The following is a 13,237-nucleotide window of genomic DNA, read 5'->3' on the forward strand; positions in this document are numbered from 1 at the left end:
ATTTTCATAGTACAGTGAAATGAAGAGAAACCAATAGCTGCCCAGGAATAAGACCATCAACAGCACCCTCAGATAAAACAAGAAGGCTCTCTCTGCTTGGCGTGTTCACATTGATGTTCTCTGATGCCTTTTTTTGCCAACCGTAGTAACTACATGAATTATAAGTTATAACAGTATTTGGTCTTCAGCTGTTGCAGAGGTTTCATCTATGTTTCATTTTTTCATCAAAGCAGAACCATTTCCTCGAGCAGCTTTATGAGCGCAAACAAATCCATTTCCAGGCACTCTCCTTCAGGAATAGCAGGCCGGCAGACTTTGTGTCTGATTGGTTTGATCTCACTTTGAAGAGAATACCCTTGACACTGACTCTGCTCTGAAGCTAAAGAATTCCACTTACATGTCAAATAATCTTCACCAGTGTCATTTTAACATTTTCTCCACTGCTCGCTGTTGTGTGAGTGGCCAGAACTGAGCAGTCGAGCTGGTGGTTTTTCACAGAAAAATATCTGCTGATATGAGCCTTGATAGCAGCCTTTAACCCAGCTGCTAATCCTTTCTTTGTATTGATTGGACACTTAGGCGTACGCACATTAACAACACAACCTCACAGTACGACAAGGTTCTTGAACCAGAATAAAGCAGAAAGGAAGAACATATTTAGCTTCTCTAGAAGGATTTTTAAACATTAGCCTCCAGGAGCAGCTGAATGTGTTCTTCTTGCTACTTTGGTTCTTTGAATACTTCTATAATGGAAGATGAGGATTATAATCTCCCACTGTGTTTTAAACCCCGTGAATCACAGGGCGGCCCTGACTAATACTCTAATTTTGTACCTCAGAATTCACCACGCCTAATTACACAAACTGAAAACACAGACCGTTGCAAAAGAGTTCAAAGCAAATCTGGGGTAATCTTTTTTTTTGGGGGGGGGCATTAGAGACAGGATTATGATTACAAATCTTATTTGCACAGCACTAAAATACCTCAGGACATCTGGTGATCTGTTGCAGTTGCAGAGATCATCAGTGATTTTATCATGTGAAATAAAAATGCGACTTTAAATTCTCATTGTATTTGTTTTGGCGATGTCGACTTTCCCTCCTCTGTTGTCCCACACAGAAAGTTTCACAATGCATTTCAGGGGATAACGTGTTGCCTCAGTAGTAGTGTGTGTGCCTGAGACCTGGGGCTGGGTCCTTGCTGCAGAGGCCTGGGTTCGGTTCCGGCTTTAGGCTGTCACTGTTCGCATAAGGGCATAAAAATATTCGCATTATACGCAAAATAAAATCTTCTTGTACTTACTTATTTAATAATTAAGATGCAGACGTCAACACTGAGACATGAGTACTTTGAGTAAGTTATGAATGCTCAGGTTAAAATGAACTCTTTAGATAAAACTATCCGTGTGAGTGTAGGTGCCTCAGACAGTGAACAGTTATTGATTACTGTACAAATAAAGTAAAATACACTGAATTGTGTCATATTTGTGACCTAAATAAGAGCAAGACAACTCATTGCTGAACCCTTTCTAGCACCTTCTTCACCGTCCGACATCACGTCTTGGTGTTAGAAGTTCAGTTGTGTATTTTTACATTATTCATTTATACGTTGTTGCTTTTGTTGTTAAACTTTGTTGTGTGTGTTTTCCTCCCCTGCAGTTCCAGCTCCAGAGCTTTGACATCGTCTGCAGCACTTCGTGGGCCAGCAGAGACAAGTGCTGTGAACTTCCTGGTCTGGTGAGGTCAAAGTTTATGTTTCTCTAAACTTCTCTTTATTCCAGTTTACTCCTCTGTCTGTACACAGAATAATGTAACTACTACACGACTGGGTAGTGTGTGCACTAGAATAAAAACTATGAAGAACAAACTTAGCAATTCTACAAACTGAGTATGTAATCTGAGTGAAAATGAATAAAATCTGTGTTGTGAAGTTTGCAAATGATAATAATGTTTGGTAACATTCAGAGTTAAAGTCAGTGAGCATGCTGTAGCACTCACCTCTTTTACAATCATTTCTTAAATGCATCATTTCCTTTCAGAGAACATTGTTTCTTTAATGGTAACTTGTCTGGAGGTGGAAATAAAACCATCATAGAAATATCCAGTTTCAGAAAGAGATGCATTAAATAAGGGAGCAATTTATTCTAAATTAATCTTTTGCTGTGACCTGAAATATACAGTTCGGTGACATTAATGCAGAGATTTCAGATTTAATAATTTAATAATAATATATATTTTTTAATAAGTCACACTGCCACTTTGCCTGCTCTATTTGATCACTTATCATGACATGTCAATGCCATGCCTTTTATTTATCTTTTGTTTGTTTCATCTTCATCCTGCTGTGATCATCCAGAGGAAGGAGGTAGACTGCCCGGCCATGCCCAAAGCCTGCACCTGCACCCAGGACAGCAAAGGCCCCCCCGGCCCTGCTGGACCACCAGTGAGCTACACACAAACCCATCAAATACTGTACATACCCACTGACAGTCAGACACTGAAGAAGTCCTGGTTACTGCCTTTGATCTGACAATAATGCTGCATTTAGATTATAGTGCAAGTAAACATCTTCATCCGACATCATGAAAATCTACGATTAGTTGAAATGTTGCACAGCACCATCGAAATAAAAACACATTTTTTAGTACATTACTGGCAATATTTAACCGACACTGTGATCAATGTTTCAGCTATTCTTACATCAGGAAATAATGTGTCAGTATCTATAATGCAGCAGTTTAACAAACAGGCAGAGAGCAACAGTATCCATGTACCCAAACACACTCAGGAGGTAGAGTGGGTCAGTCGTCATCACTAATCATAAGATTGGTTGTTCGATCCCCACCTCCTCGGTCTGCATGTCCAAGTATCCTTGAGCAATATACTGAACCCCAAATCACTGAGTGTGTGTGTGTGTGAATGGGTGAGCACAGAATCAATTGCGGGGCGTTTTGGATAGGTTGTATTGTTCACGATGAGCCGGTTGGCACCTTGCATGGCAGCCTCTGCCATCAGTGTATGGATGTGTGTGTTGGCATGAGTTGCATAGCGCTTTGAGTGGTCAGTAGAGCTGAACAGTGCAATATAAATGAACTCCATTTACCATTTACCACACATTCATGCATGCAGTCACACAGATGGAGGAAGACACAGAATCACTTGCATGTCACATGGTTCATGTACAGTTTGAATTACTTTAATACATGCAGTACACTTTTATTTTCACTGTTTGGTTTGGCAAATTAAAACTCATATCTCTTGTATCTCATCTTGTTTGTCAGCTTTGGCTGTTTAACTGTGTCCCACGAATCAACTCATGCTGCTTGTTTGTTTCAAACAGGGAGGCTCCGGAATCAGAGGAGCCAGAGGTGATCGGGGAGAACCGGGCCCGGTGGTGAGTCTGTTTTGATACTTTACATGAGAGAAGGTAACCGCTGCTGTACAGAGAAAACAGGAAGTGATATCTTTCTGCTATCTGGATGCAGTGGGTCTCAGTACTGGGCCCTCTGACAAGCTAAGTTGCTTTTAAATCCTGCTCTCACCTAATCAAAGAGCAGATATTCAGCGACTTGGCTTTATATCTACATTGCATCTGCCCAACTGGCCATTTTATTATTTTCATTTTAATTTTTTTTAAAGAAAAGGTAAGTTTCACTCTTTTCCAACAACATCCCGATCAGACTCACACCTACTGGTGTCTTAAAGAGGCCTGTTAGAAAATAAAATAAATAAAGACAAATACATTATGCATAATTAAATCTAAAGGTGTTCCAATTGATCGTTATCGGCTGATATTCCCCCCCTACACAGATTGATGGTCAGCAACTCATTTTATCATTCTGCAGACAGAGAAATAGGGACGTTATCTCTGTTACATGACACACACACACACACACACACACACACACACACACACACACACACACACTCAAATTATGTACATTGAAATACACACAAAAGCTAAATTAAGGACAATAATGAATTACTGAGATGACAACAGCAGCAGTGGCCCCAAGGTAAGTTTGAGACAACTGATTTACATCTTATTTTTGCTGCCCCCAAGTGGCCAAACAAGAACATTATTTCAGGTTGAAGTAAAACCCATGAACTACTGTACATACCCACTGACAGTCAGACACTGAAGAAGTCCTTGTTATTGCATTTGATCTGACAATAATGCTGCATTTAGAATAAAATACATTTAAAATGAATCAAAATCTTCATCAGACATCATGAAAATCTACAATCGGTTGAAATGTTGCACAGCACAAATTAAAATACTGATTTTACGACAATTCTTCACTAACATTTTTCTGGCATTAATGGCAATATTTAACTCACACTCAAATTCTGTACACTCACATACACACAAAATCAAAATGAATTTATGAGATGACAGCAGCAGTAGCCCCAAGGTAAGTTTGAGACAACTGGTTTACATCTTATTTTTGCTGCCCCCAAGTGGCCAAACAAGATCATTTTTGCAGGTTGACATAAACTAAACTAAAAACTATTTTTGTTATAAAAGTAAAAATGCTTTTATTGTAATAGTATTATTTTATTACTACAGAGTGAGTAACTACAAAAGTAGTACACTTACTTTTACTTAATCCTAACACTACACACTATTGACAAAGAAAGCAAGCGCTCGTTTTTTCACAGATCCAAGTGTTAGAATTATAATGTCTGCTTTGTGTCCAATTTCCTTGTTCACTGCAGCATTCTACATACTGGAACCAGGTCTTTTGAGAGTGCCCCGTTTCCCAGAACCTGCAAAACAAAAAAGCACTGATGATTTCATTTTGAAACAATCTTACAGCACATTTATATGTCCTATTAAATTATCACTTATTTTTTAAATTAGGACTATAATGAAATGACACACACTGCATATGAAGATTTCAACCACAATTTAGCATTTTGTTGTCTCATTTAATTCCGTATCTCTTTTCTGTGCAACCTTTTTTGCGCCCTACTTTTTAATGTATACTTCTATTAGTTACACCCTTTTGATGGCATTATGAACACAAAAAATGTCTTACATAACTGTCAGCAGTGTTCCATCCACCCATTTCCATTTGGGTTTCCATCCTGTTGATTCGTGTTTGTACTCAGCCTTTAGACCTATCCAGGAGGCTCCAGGTTTTCTGAACTCTCTAACAAACTCCTGATCATTTGACAAAAGTGAAAATAAGTTGTTGTTTTTCTTGACTTTTAAGAAACATATTCAAATGCAAATGTGCAGTAACCAAAACAAAACTACAACTACAAAAAGTCTCTTGGCGATTTTACAATTTGTGGAAAATAAGATAACAGCAGACACCAAGGTATAAAACATTAATAAAGCTGTTGTCAGAAATGGAATATAATATTCATAGGTATGTTTTTATTAGTGTATAATCACCTGGAAAAAAGAATCGCTTTGTTTTTGTTACCTTAGAATGAGCTGTTGTTTTCTACAGACTACACGGGTCGACTGTAGTAGAGGCTGCCGTTTGAACTGCCACATTTCTGAGTGAGATGCAATGTGCAGCTTCACCACTAGATGTCCCTAAATCCTACACACTGGACTTTTAAGAAAGACACTCACCTGTTCCTCTCTGCTGTTAATGACCACCAGATCTGCTTCTCTGTTCAGACAGTCTGTTCTGCTCTCCTCCCATTTTTTCCTCTCTGTGCTTTTATAGTAACAGCTGCATCCAAATTTCTCCCATCCTTCAGGACAGCACATCCCTTATTGTCAAATAAGTTTGTTTAGGTCATTCAGTGGTATATTTGTAGGAAGTATTCTTAAGTTTTGTCTCTCCGTCGTGTCCATTGTCACTTTAGACTGATTTGTATCTCTTTCTTTAAGTGAACCAATAATTAAGAAGCTGATCAATAACATGAAACAGTTTAAAAGAAAGATAGGAAAGGTATAACTTGTGCATTTGTATGATACTGCTGTTTGCCATTTGTTTATGTTCACATTTTTCATCTTCAAATTTGCCCTGAAGCTGGTTTGTTTGATGTGATACGTAACCAACTGTTCTTTCTACTCAGTTTTTCATAGTTCCCTGTTAACTGAAGTTAAGAAGCTCTCTCTCTCTCTCCAGAGTTCACAATTTCACCTCCCAGCGGATATAAAGCTCAGTATTTAACACATTGTGTGTCTTTAATCTCTTTACACAAACAGAACGAACAACAGTTTTTCCTACTTGTTCGCTCTGGGTCTGGGTTTAGTTCTGAATTGTGTTTTGACCCCAGGATACCAGCTTGCAGGTGTAGTTTTTATGTTTTACAGATTTTCTTACCTGAAATTTTTGCCTGGAGCTGCTTTACTTCCTCCTGTAACTGGCTGTGATTGTTGTGCATGTTGTTGTCCCTGCATCTACTTTGCAGCTCGTCTTTTTCCGAAAAAGCTGAAATATCTGGTGAGAGGAGCAAAACATATATCTGCTCATCAGATGTTCCTACTGAGTTTAAAAGAAGAACAAATGAGTTCAGAAACGTACCCAAATAAACTCAACTTATGTAGTACACACAACACAGTTTGTCTGAAGTGCTTCAGAGTACATCGAGAAAGCAGAACAAAAATGAGACAAACACAAGAAAAATAAATAATAATAATAATAATAATAACAATAATAACACACACCCATAGAGGATTCAGAAGAAATACCTGAGCTGGTTAGGCAAAGTTAAAGGCTAACACATAAATGTCAGAGGAGAAACATGTGGTGAGGGGAAGAGATTTCCACAGTTTTATGGCAGTTATACAGAAATCAGATCTTACATTACTCATTGTCTCACCTGTCCTTATGTCTTGTGTATTTCGTCTGGATTAATGGAGACATTATTGTGGGATACAAACAAATTTCAATCCCATCTGCTCCATTATTCATACATATACATCCAAATAGTCATTTAGTGAAGATTAACACATTCTTACAGTGAACAACAGTTATACAGTCATAACAATGGCAAAGTGTGCTATATATACACTGCTGTCTATAAACTTGATATGAGTTGAATTCTGTCTTTTAAGTGTTAAAATCCTGGGAACTTCCTGTTCTACACAGAGCGAAACCAGTCTGAACCTGTCTTGAGTAGCTTTAGTGTTTCTCCCTAAAAGTCTCTTGGACAAAATGACTCACTATGTCACTAATCACAGGAAGAAACTCACAAAATACATAGACATACACCTGTTATGTCGTCTGACATAAAAAAGCCTCAAACACGACATTAGAAAAAGCAGAGAGGGACTCAAGATATGACAGTTTGGATTAAAAAGTGACTTCCTCACAGCGAATGTAGGTTCCAGCCAATATCAGAAGATACATCACTCCCAGGGTCACTATAGTGACTTTGAAACACCTTCTTTTGAAAGCTGCACGATTCTTTTGAATTTGTGCTCCTAAAGAGGCAAAATACATAAAGAACATTGATTATCTTTATTATTATATTATCTTATTTTAACATAGTCATTTGGAAACTTACTGGCTGTTTGTGGCCCAAGATCAACGTGATACTCTTCATCCTCTGTGATCTCCATCTGATTCTCCTCTCCCTCTCCCCGGTTCTCTTGGACCTTTTTGGTACATCTCACATTCAAGCTAAAATCTGGTGCAGCAAGAATATCTGCAGACATCTTGAAAAACTGAACTGAACCTATTCTTGACGAGGCTTCACTGTCTGTGTGTCTGTCTTTGAGTTGGACAGCCTTTAACGCAGGAAGTGACAGCAGGACAAGACCACACACACAGATACACAACTAAACACATTTTACTGTTAGAAGAAAAGCCCACCTAACTTTAACTTGACTCACAGTGAGGTGGTTAATTCAGTGGTTCAGTCATTGGAATCATGAAACCCTTCAGATAAACAATATAAAAATACATTTGAATTTGTTTGTTTTTGTCTTTATTTATTGTACAGTGTTTTCAGCAGCAGAGGTGTGTCCTCATATTCACACATTTGTGCATAGCTGCATTAATGGTTGCCCACACAATACCTACACACACTGACACAGGAAACGTGCTGTGACCACAGTTATCTTTAGAATTAGCTCTGCTACCTGCACAACTAGTGACGTACAAAGAGCAGATAAATGATGTAAGTATGGAGGAGAGCAGAATAGAAATCCACAGTGAGTGACCATTGTTAATCGTGTCTCCAAAACGCATCTATAATCTTTACTCCTCCAAGTGGAACTATGTCAGTAAGTGTTCTGTGGACCCCTACAAGGTCTGTCCCTTATGATAATGGCTCAACTAACACTAGTCTTCCATGTTTAGTGGTTTAATGCATATGTGTGCATCATTAGCAAGTTAGCTTACATGTTCTTGTAACTAACCTTCAATCAGATGAGACTTCATTTGAATGAACAGATATAATGGATATGTGCACAGTGAAGATGAGACCGTTAAATGTCTAATTAGACCCCATTGTGACGTCACTATATTTGAGGGGCTCGGTAAAGCCGTGATCAGTACAGGAAACCCACCGATTGAGGGTGGTGGTGATGAAGGAATGAAGAGAATACTGAAGATCTGGAAATGATGAACTGGAGGTGAAAGGGGTGGAGGAGGGTCTCAACCATTTCACACTGAAATAACAGCTGAAAGCAGCAGAGAGGAGATTTAAAGTTTGACAGGAGCAACGTGATTGGCTGGAGGAGATTGTGGCTGAATCTGATTGGATTAACTGAATGAGTGAACACCCATAGCTGATTAGAAAGAGTGAGAGAATTGTGAATGAATGAGGCACAATGAGAAGGTCTGCATTGTGCATTATCACCACCCACTGGACTGGAGCAGTACTGCAACCTATTTGCATTTAGAAGGTATTAGGACTGAGTGAACCACGAGGGACCCAAAAGAAACGACAGATGACACAGGATCTTGAAGTCTTAAAATCTTTACTTAATACAAATGAAGGTTTGGTACACAGGAGGTCCACGAAACACAAGTAACAAAACCAGATACGGAGAGGCAGAGTCCAAAAACAAGCTGTAATCCTAATCCATGTTAATAACCAACACAAAGGTACAAAGACAAACTGGCAGAGGGAGAATGAAACACAGGCAATATATAGTGAGGGGAAACTAACGAGACACAGGTGAACACAGTCAAGGCTGGCAAACAATCAAACTAGACGGAAAAAGACAAAGACAGGAAGTAAAACAACACAGAACACAAGAGGAGGACAACTACAAAATAAAACAGGAAGTAACACATGACTATAAAGACTAATGTTATGACAGAGATGACATAATGATTGCATTCAGATTTGTGACAGAGCTAACTGAGAGACACTTGCAATGAATGTAAATTAGGCCTTGGTACAGATCAGGGAAATGTCTTTATCCTGGTGGAAACCTACAGTTATTGTTAGGGTGAGATACATGAACTGCAGTCCTTTGTGTGAAAGGAAGACAGTTTGACATTAAACAGGCTGAAGAGTCTTAACATGAACCTCCATGGATGTTTAACTCTCCTGGTGAAACTTCTCAGTGGGAAGTGATATTAGCAGCTGGTGTATCAAAGGGGACACAGGAAAAACTTGGCAGCAGTGGCATTATTGTCACTTAATAAACACAGACAGATCTAACTGAATACAACTTTATTAATTAACCAAAGTAAAGACAAGCTGCAGTTCATTAATTGTAATAATCCTGTAGGGCTACAGAGTAAGTGCATGTGTAGTTGTGTGGATGACTTCCAACCAGCCTTATGTATAGCAGAGAAACAATATCTGTGTAATCCAGGTTATTCAGCATGCAACACAGAATAACTGAACAAATATAAAACGTACATTAATCTGATTTGACAAAACTGCACACTTCTCTGTTGTTAAAGAAAGCAAGAAATCTATTTCTCACAGATCCAGTTTTTAGTATCATAAGAACTGCTTACTTTCCATTTTCCTTGTGTATCACAGCATGCTGCTGTGTACTGGTTCTGCGAACCATATGGCATTCCTGATGCCCAGAACCTGGAGGACAAAGAAAATATTTTCCTTTTAAACACAGCAAGCTGTTGATTTTCACCTCAAATATTTTACATTATCTCTAATCAATAACATTTTTTAATAACTTCCTGAACATGTATTTCAGCTTTATTATTGTGCCTTGCATAAGCGAGCACAATACTACTATTCCCCGTGCTTATTATTATTCTTCCCTACGTTTTTCGGCGCGCTACTCCTCCCGCAGCTTTTGTCGCACGTACACAAAAAAGGTATCAAAACGTGCGGCTCGATGAGGAGATTAGTGCTATGACTTTTCTAAGCGTTTCGCCAAACGGTTTGCCGACAAATCGCCAAAAACCGGTCCAAAAAATGAATGGGTGTGTATTGCGAGAACCTTCAACCGCCAGAGTGCGTGACATCATCGCTAGAGTGTGGGGAGACAGAAAAAATTGTAGAAAAATAAATTTGTAAACTGCTCTCAAGACCACAAATGTCACTCTACAGAAATAATTTATACATAGAAACGTAGGTAAATCCGTTGGGGTCTGAAGCTGTCAGACAAATAGTTTTGGCGGGAGATGCACTGATGCGCCAGCAACACCCTCTCACGGCCCCATCTACTCCCATGTTAATTTTAGAGAAGAAATGTTTAAAGGAGCTCGTTGAACCTCTTCTCTCTCAATCTCCTGAGGTCACATTTTTTAACTTTAGCCACTGAAACTCGGCAGTGCTATAGTCAACAAGATGACGACGCTCACGGTCTTTTCGGTTTTCATTTCGGTCGTTCCTGGCCATGGGTTCGAGGGGATTCATTTTAAATGTTTCTGTCTCTCTGAGGAGTTAGAGACAGAGAGAGAGCGCGTAGCTGCTGTGGGCTCCCCTGATTGCCATGACAACCAAAGCCTGCTCACACACACACACACACACACACACACACAGCTAGCTACAGAGGCTGACAAGGCATTAATAAACTAGCGCTAGCTAAAGAGAATTAGAAGGTATTAGAAGGCTAGCTAATTAATTAAAATGCTAATTAATTAAAATGCTTTGCTTGCTAGAGAGGATAAGCTACTAATGTGCTAGCACTCGCTAGCTAGAGAGGACAAAGGATTACTGTGCTAATTAAACGTCACAAAAGACACTGAAATTGTTAATTAGCATCTATTTCAACTTGTTACACATTACACAGGTAATACAGATTTACTAATAAAACATGAAGTTAGATTTATTTTGACACTCAGACTGTAACTGCACTATTGCTTTCAGGCTGAGGGTGGGGTTTCAAAATAAAAGTCTACAACGTTCATTGTATGTTAACAGGTAGAGGGTCTGGTGGACACTTTTCTAAAACTTTAAAAAACCTACACTGCCTATGACTGCACATTAAGAATAGTTTTCTTTCATAATTATGTATTATTTATTAATATAAATATTGTTATCAGTGTTATTGATACTGTTAGTTATTATTATTATTATTATAACTACATACTTATTATTCCCACTATTATGGTTATTACTTATTTAGTTACTTTACCTATTTTAATTAAACCATGACGCTTCCTGCATAATCCCAGGACAATATTATGCCAAACTCCATTTAAGAAATACCATATATTAACAATTAATTGCGCTTACATAAAATCACATAACTGTAGAAACACAAGGAAAAAAACTCATCATATCTCAACAGTCTTCTGGTCAATTCGGCATCAAAATAATACATAAATACTAACTTTTTGGCCGACTTTGTCGCGTCAACTACTGCTATTTCCATTTGTTCTCTCAAATGAACACACACGTTGAAAGCTTCATCTGTCACATACCTAAGCAATGGTAAACTACTCGGCAGTGTCAGTAATGTATGGGCCAGTGTCACGGGCCAGAGCAAGGCACAATCAAAATTTCTTTAGGAATTTTCTAGTTAATTAATATAATCTGTAAGAGCCGCCAATTCACTAATAAAACCTTGTTCAATAACCTTATTTCTCTTTTTTCAGTAATTTATTGGAGTTATTTTTATAGGAATCAGCCCCAAAAACAGGAGTTACAGTAACTTTAATCACATTTATTTGACAGAATTGAGAAGTTTTCTCTCTGTCAAACACATGTTGATCCTGGAGCCTGCATTAATACAGTACAGTGCATATACTGTAATATACAGTATACTGTATGCTGATATAGTGCTGGTTCAATAAGCACATTTTCATTTTTAAAACATACTTATTTTAGTGAAAATGTGATAGAAAAAAACATTAAAATGTCTCACGTTTGTGTCAGTGGTGAACTGTCCACCCATTTCCATTCCCATACCCATCCTGATCCTGTCCATTTTCCATTTGTTCCCTGTAGTCCAATCCAGGAATCTCCATACCAATTCAGCTCAGTGACAAACTTCTATTATTTAACAACAGACAATAATCATTTCTCTGTTCATAATTCAGTATTTCTGTTGTAATAAAGTCATTTTGTGTCTGAAGGAAAAAGAAAATCTGTCTGAACTTTTCAGTTCCTCCATGCTGCAAAAATCACAAACACTGAAATTCAGCGTTTTATTATGCTTCCGGTGGAAGCGGCATAATAAAAACAACACGTACAAAAGCCATGTGCGCATGCGCAAAAGTTTTTAACTTTCTTAACTTTTATTCTCTTTTGTTCGTTCTTGTTTCTTCACTGTAACTATGTGAAGTCCCGTCCTCTCCAACGAGGTTGTTTTCAGAGAGTTTTCGTGCTTTTCTACGTGTTGTTGTTATCATGCTGCTTCCACCGGAACACGCCGCCTTTGTTTACTCCGGAGAACAGCTGATCCCGCTAATGCCGGCCGGCGTAGTGGCCAGAGCAGCTGATATACCACCTGAACTCTGGAGGAAAACACACCGGGGATGCAGAGGAGGGAAGCAACGTCAGGGAATGAGAGGAGGGTGGAGACGGGACGGGCTTATAGAGAGGGTCCCTTAGCAACAAAATGGACGAGCTAACAGCGCCACCCGGAGTACCGGGAGTGCAGTCTGATGTGTTTCACTGAGACATGGCTGCACAGGGACATAATGGACCAGATCGTCTCCGTGGATGGCTTCCACACCGTCCGGGCTGAAGTCCCGTGGGAATTCACTTGTTGCAGGGAAACGCAGAAGAAGAGATTGTTGCAGGAAGTGTGCAAATCGGAGAGTAGTGTGTGAAGACATGGACATTGTTGAGGGGGAAATAAACTGTTTTTCGTCGTGAAGGCATTATCTCTGTGATCGATTATTCTGGGCTTTCGGTGAAGCGAGCGGTGTAAAAACAGGGAG

The 13,237-nt window shown here is 38.9% G+C and overlaps 2 protein-coding genes and 1 long non-coding RNA gene across 22 annotated transcripts in view; 2 read left to right on the forward strand and 1 right to left on the reverse strand.

Annotated features, from left to right (window-relative positions):
• The window catches only part of LOC127357398 (collagen alpha-1(XIV) chain), a 179,159-nt gene that overhangs the window by 110,372 nt on the left and 55,550 nt on the right, over positions 1–13,237 (forward strand). For all 5 annotated transcript variants that reach the window (XM_051389573.1, XM_051389574.1, XM_051389578.1 and 2 more), the window contains 3 exons: positions 1,659–1,736; positions 2,356–2,442; positions 3,340–3,393. In XM_051389573.1, coding sequence (XP_051245533.1) covers positions 1,659–1,736; positions 2,356–2,442; positions 3,340–3,393 — 219 coding nt within the window. The remainder of the gene's footprint in view (positions 1–1,658; positions 1,737–2,355; positions 2,443–3,339; positions 3,394–13,237) is intronic.
• LOC127357406 (uncharacterized) overlaps positions 8,116–13,237 on the forward strand; it is a 32,792-nt gene continuing 27,670 nt past the window's right edge. The window contains exon 1 of the long non-coding RNA XR_007882251.1: positions 8,116–9,025. This is a non-coding gene — a long non-coding RNA (uncharacterized LOC127357406). The remainder of the gene's footprint in view (positions 9,026–13,237) is intronic.
• Positions 8,882–13,237, reverse strand: part of LOC127357400 (CD209 antigen-like protein E) — a 31,816-nt gene continuing 27,460 nt past the window's right edge. For 12 of the 16 annotated variants that reach the window (XM_051389595.1, XM_051389594.1, XM_051389590.1 and 9 more), the window contains one exon: positions 8,882–9,974. In XM_051389595.1, coding sequence (XP_051245555.1) covers positions 9,851–9,974 — 124 coding nt within the window. In that variant the 3' untranslated portion in view covers positions 8,882–9,850. Of the gene's footprint in view, positions 9,975–12,216; positions 12,345–13,237 lie in introns of all 16 variants that reach the window. The other 4 variants (XM_051389587.1, XM_051389582.1, XM_051389584.1 and 1 more) reach the window with 2 other exon arrangements.

This window comes from Dicentrarchus labrax, unplaced genomic scaffold, assembly GCF_905237075.1.
Source record: "Dicentrarchus labrax unplaced genomic scaffold, dlabrax2021, whole genome shotgun sequence".
Taxonomy (NCBI): domain Eukaryota; kingdom Metazoa; phylum Chordata; class Actinopteri; family Moronidae; genus Dicentrarchus; species Dicentrarchus labrax.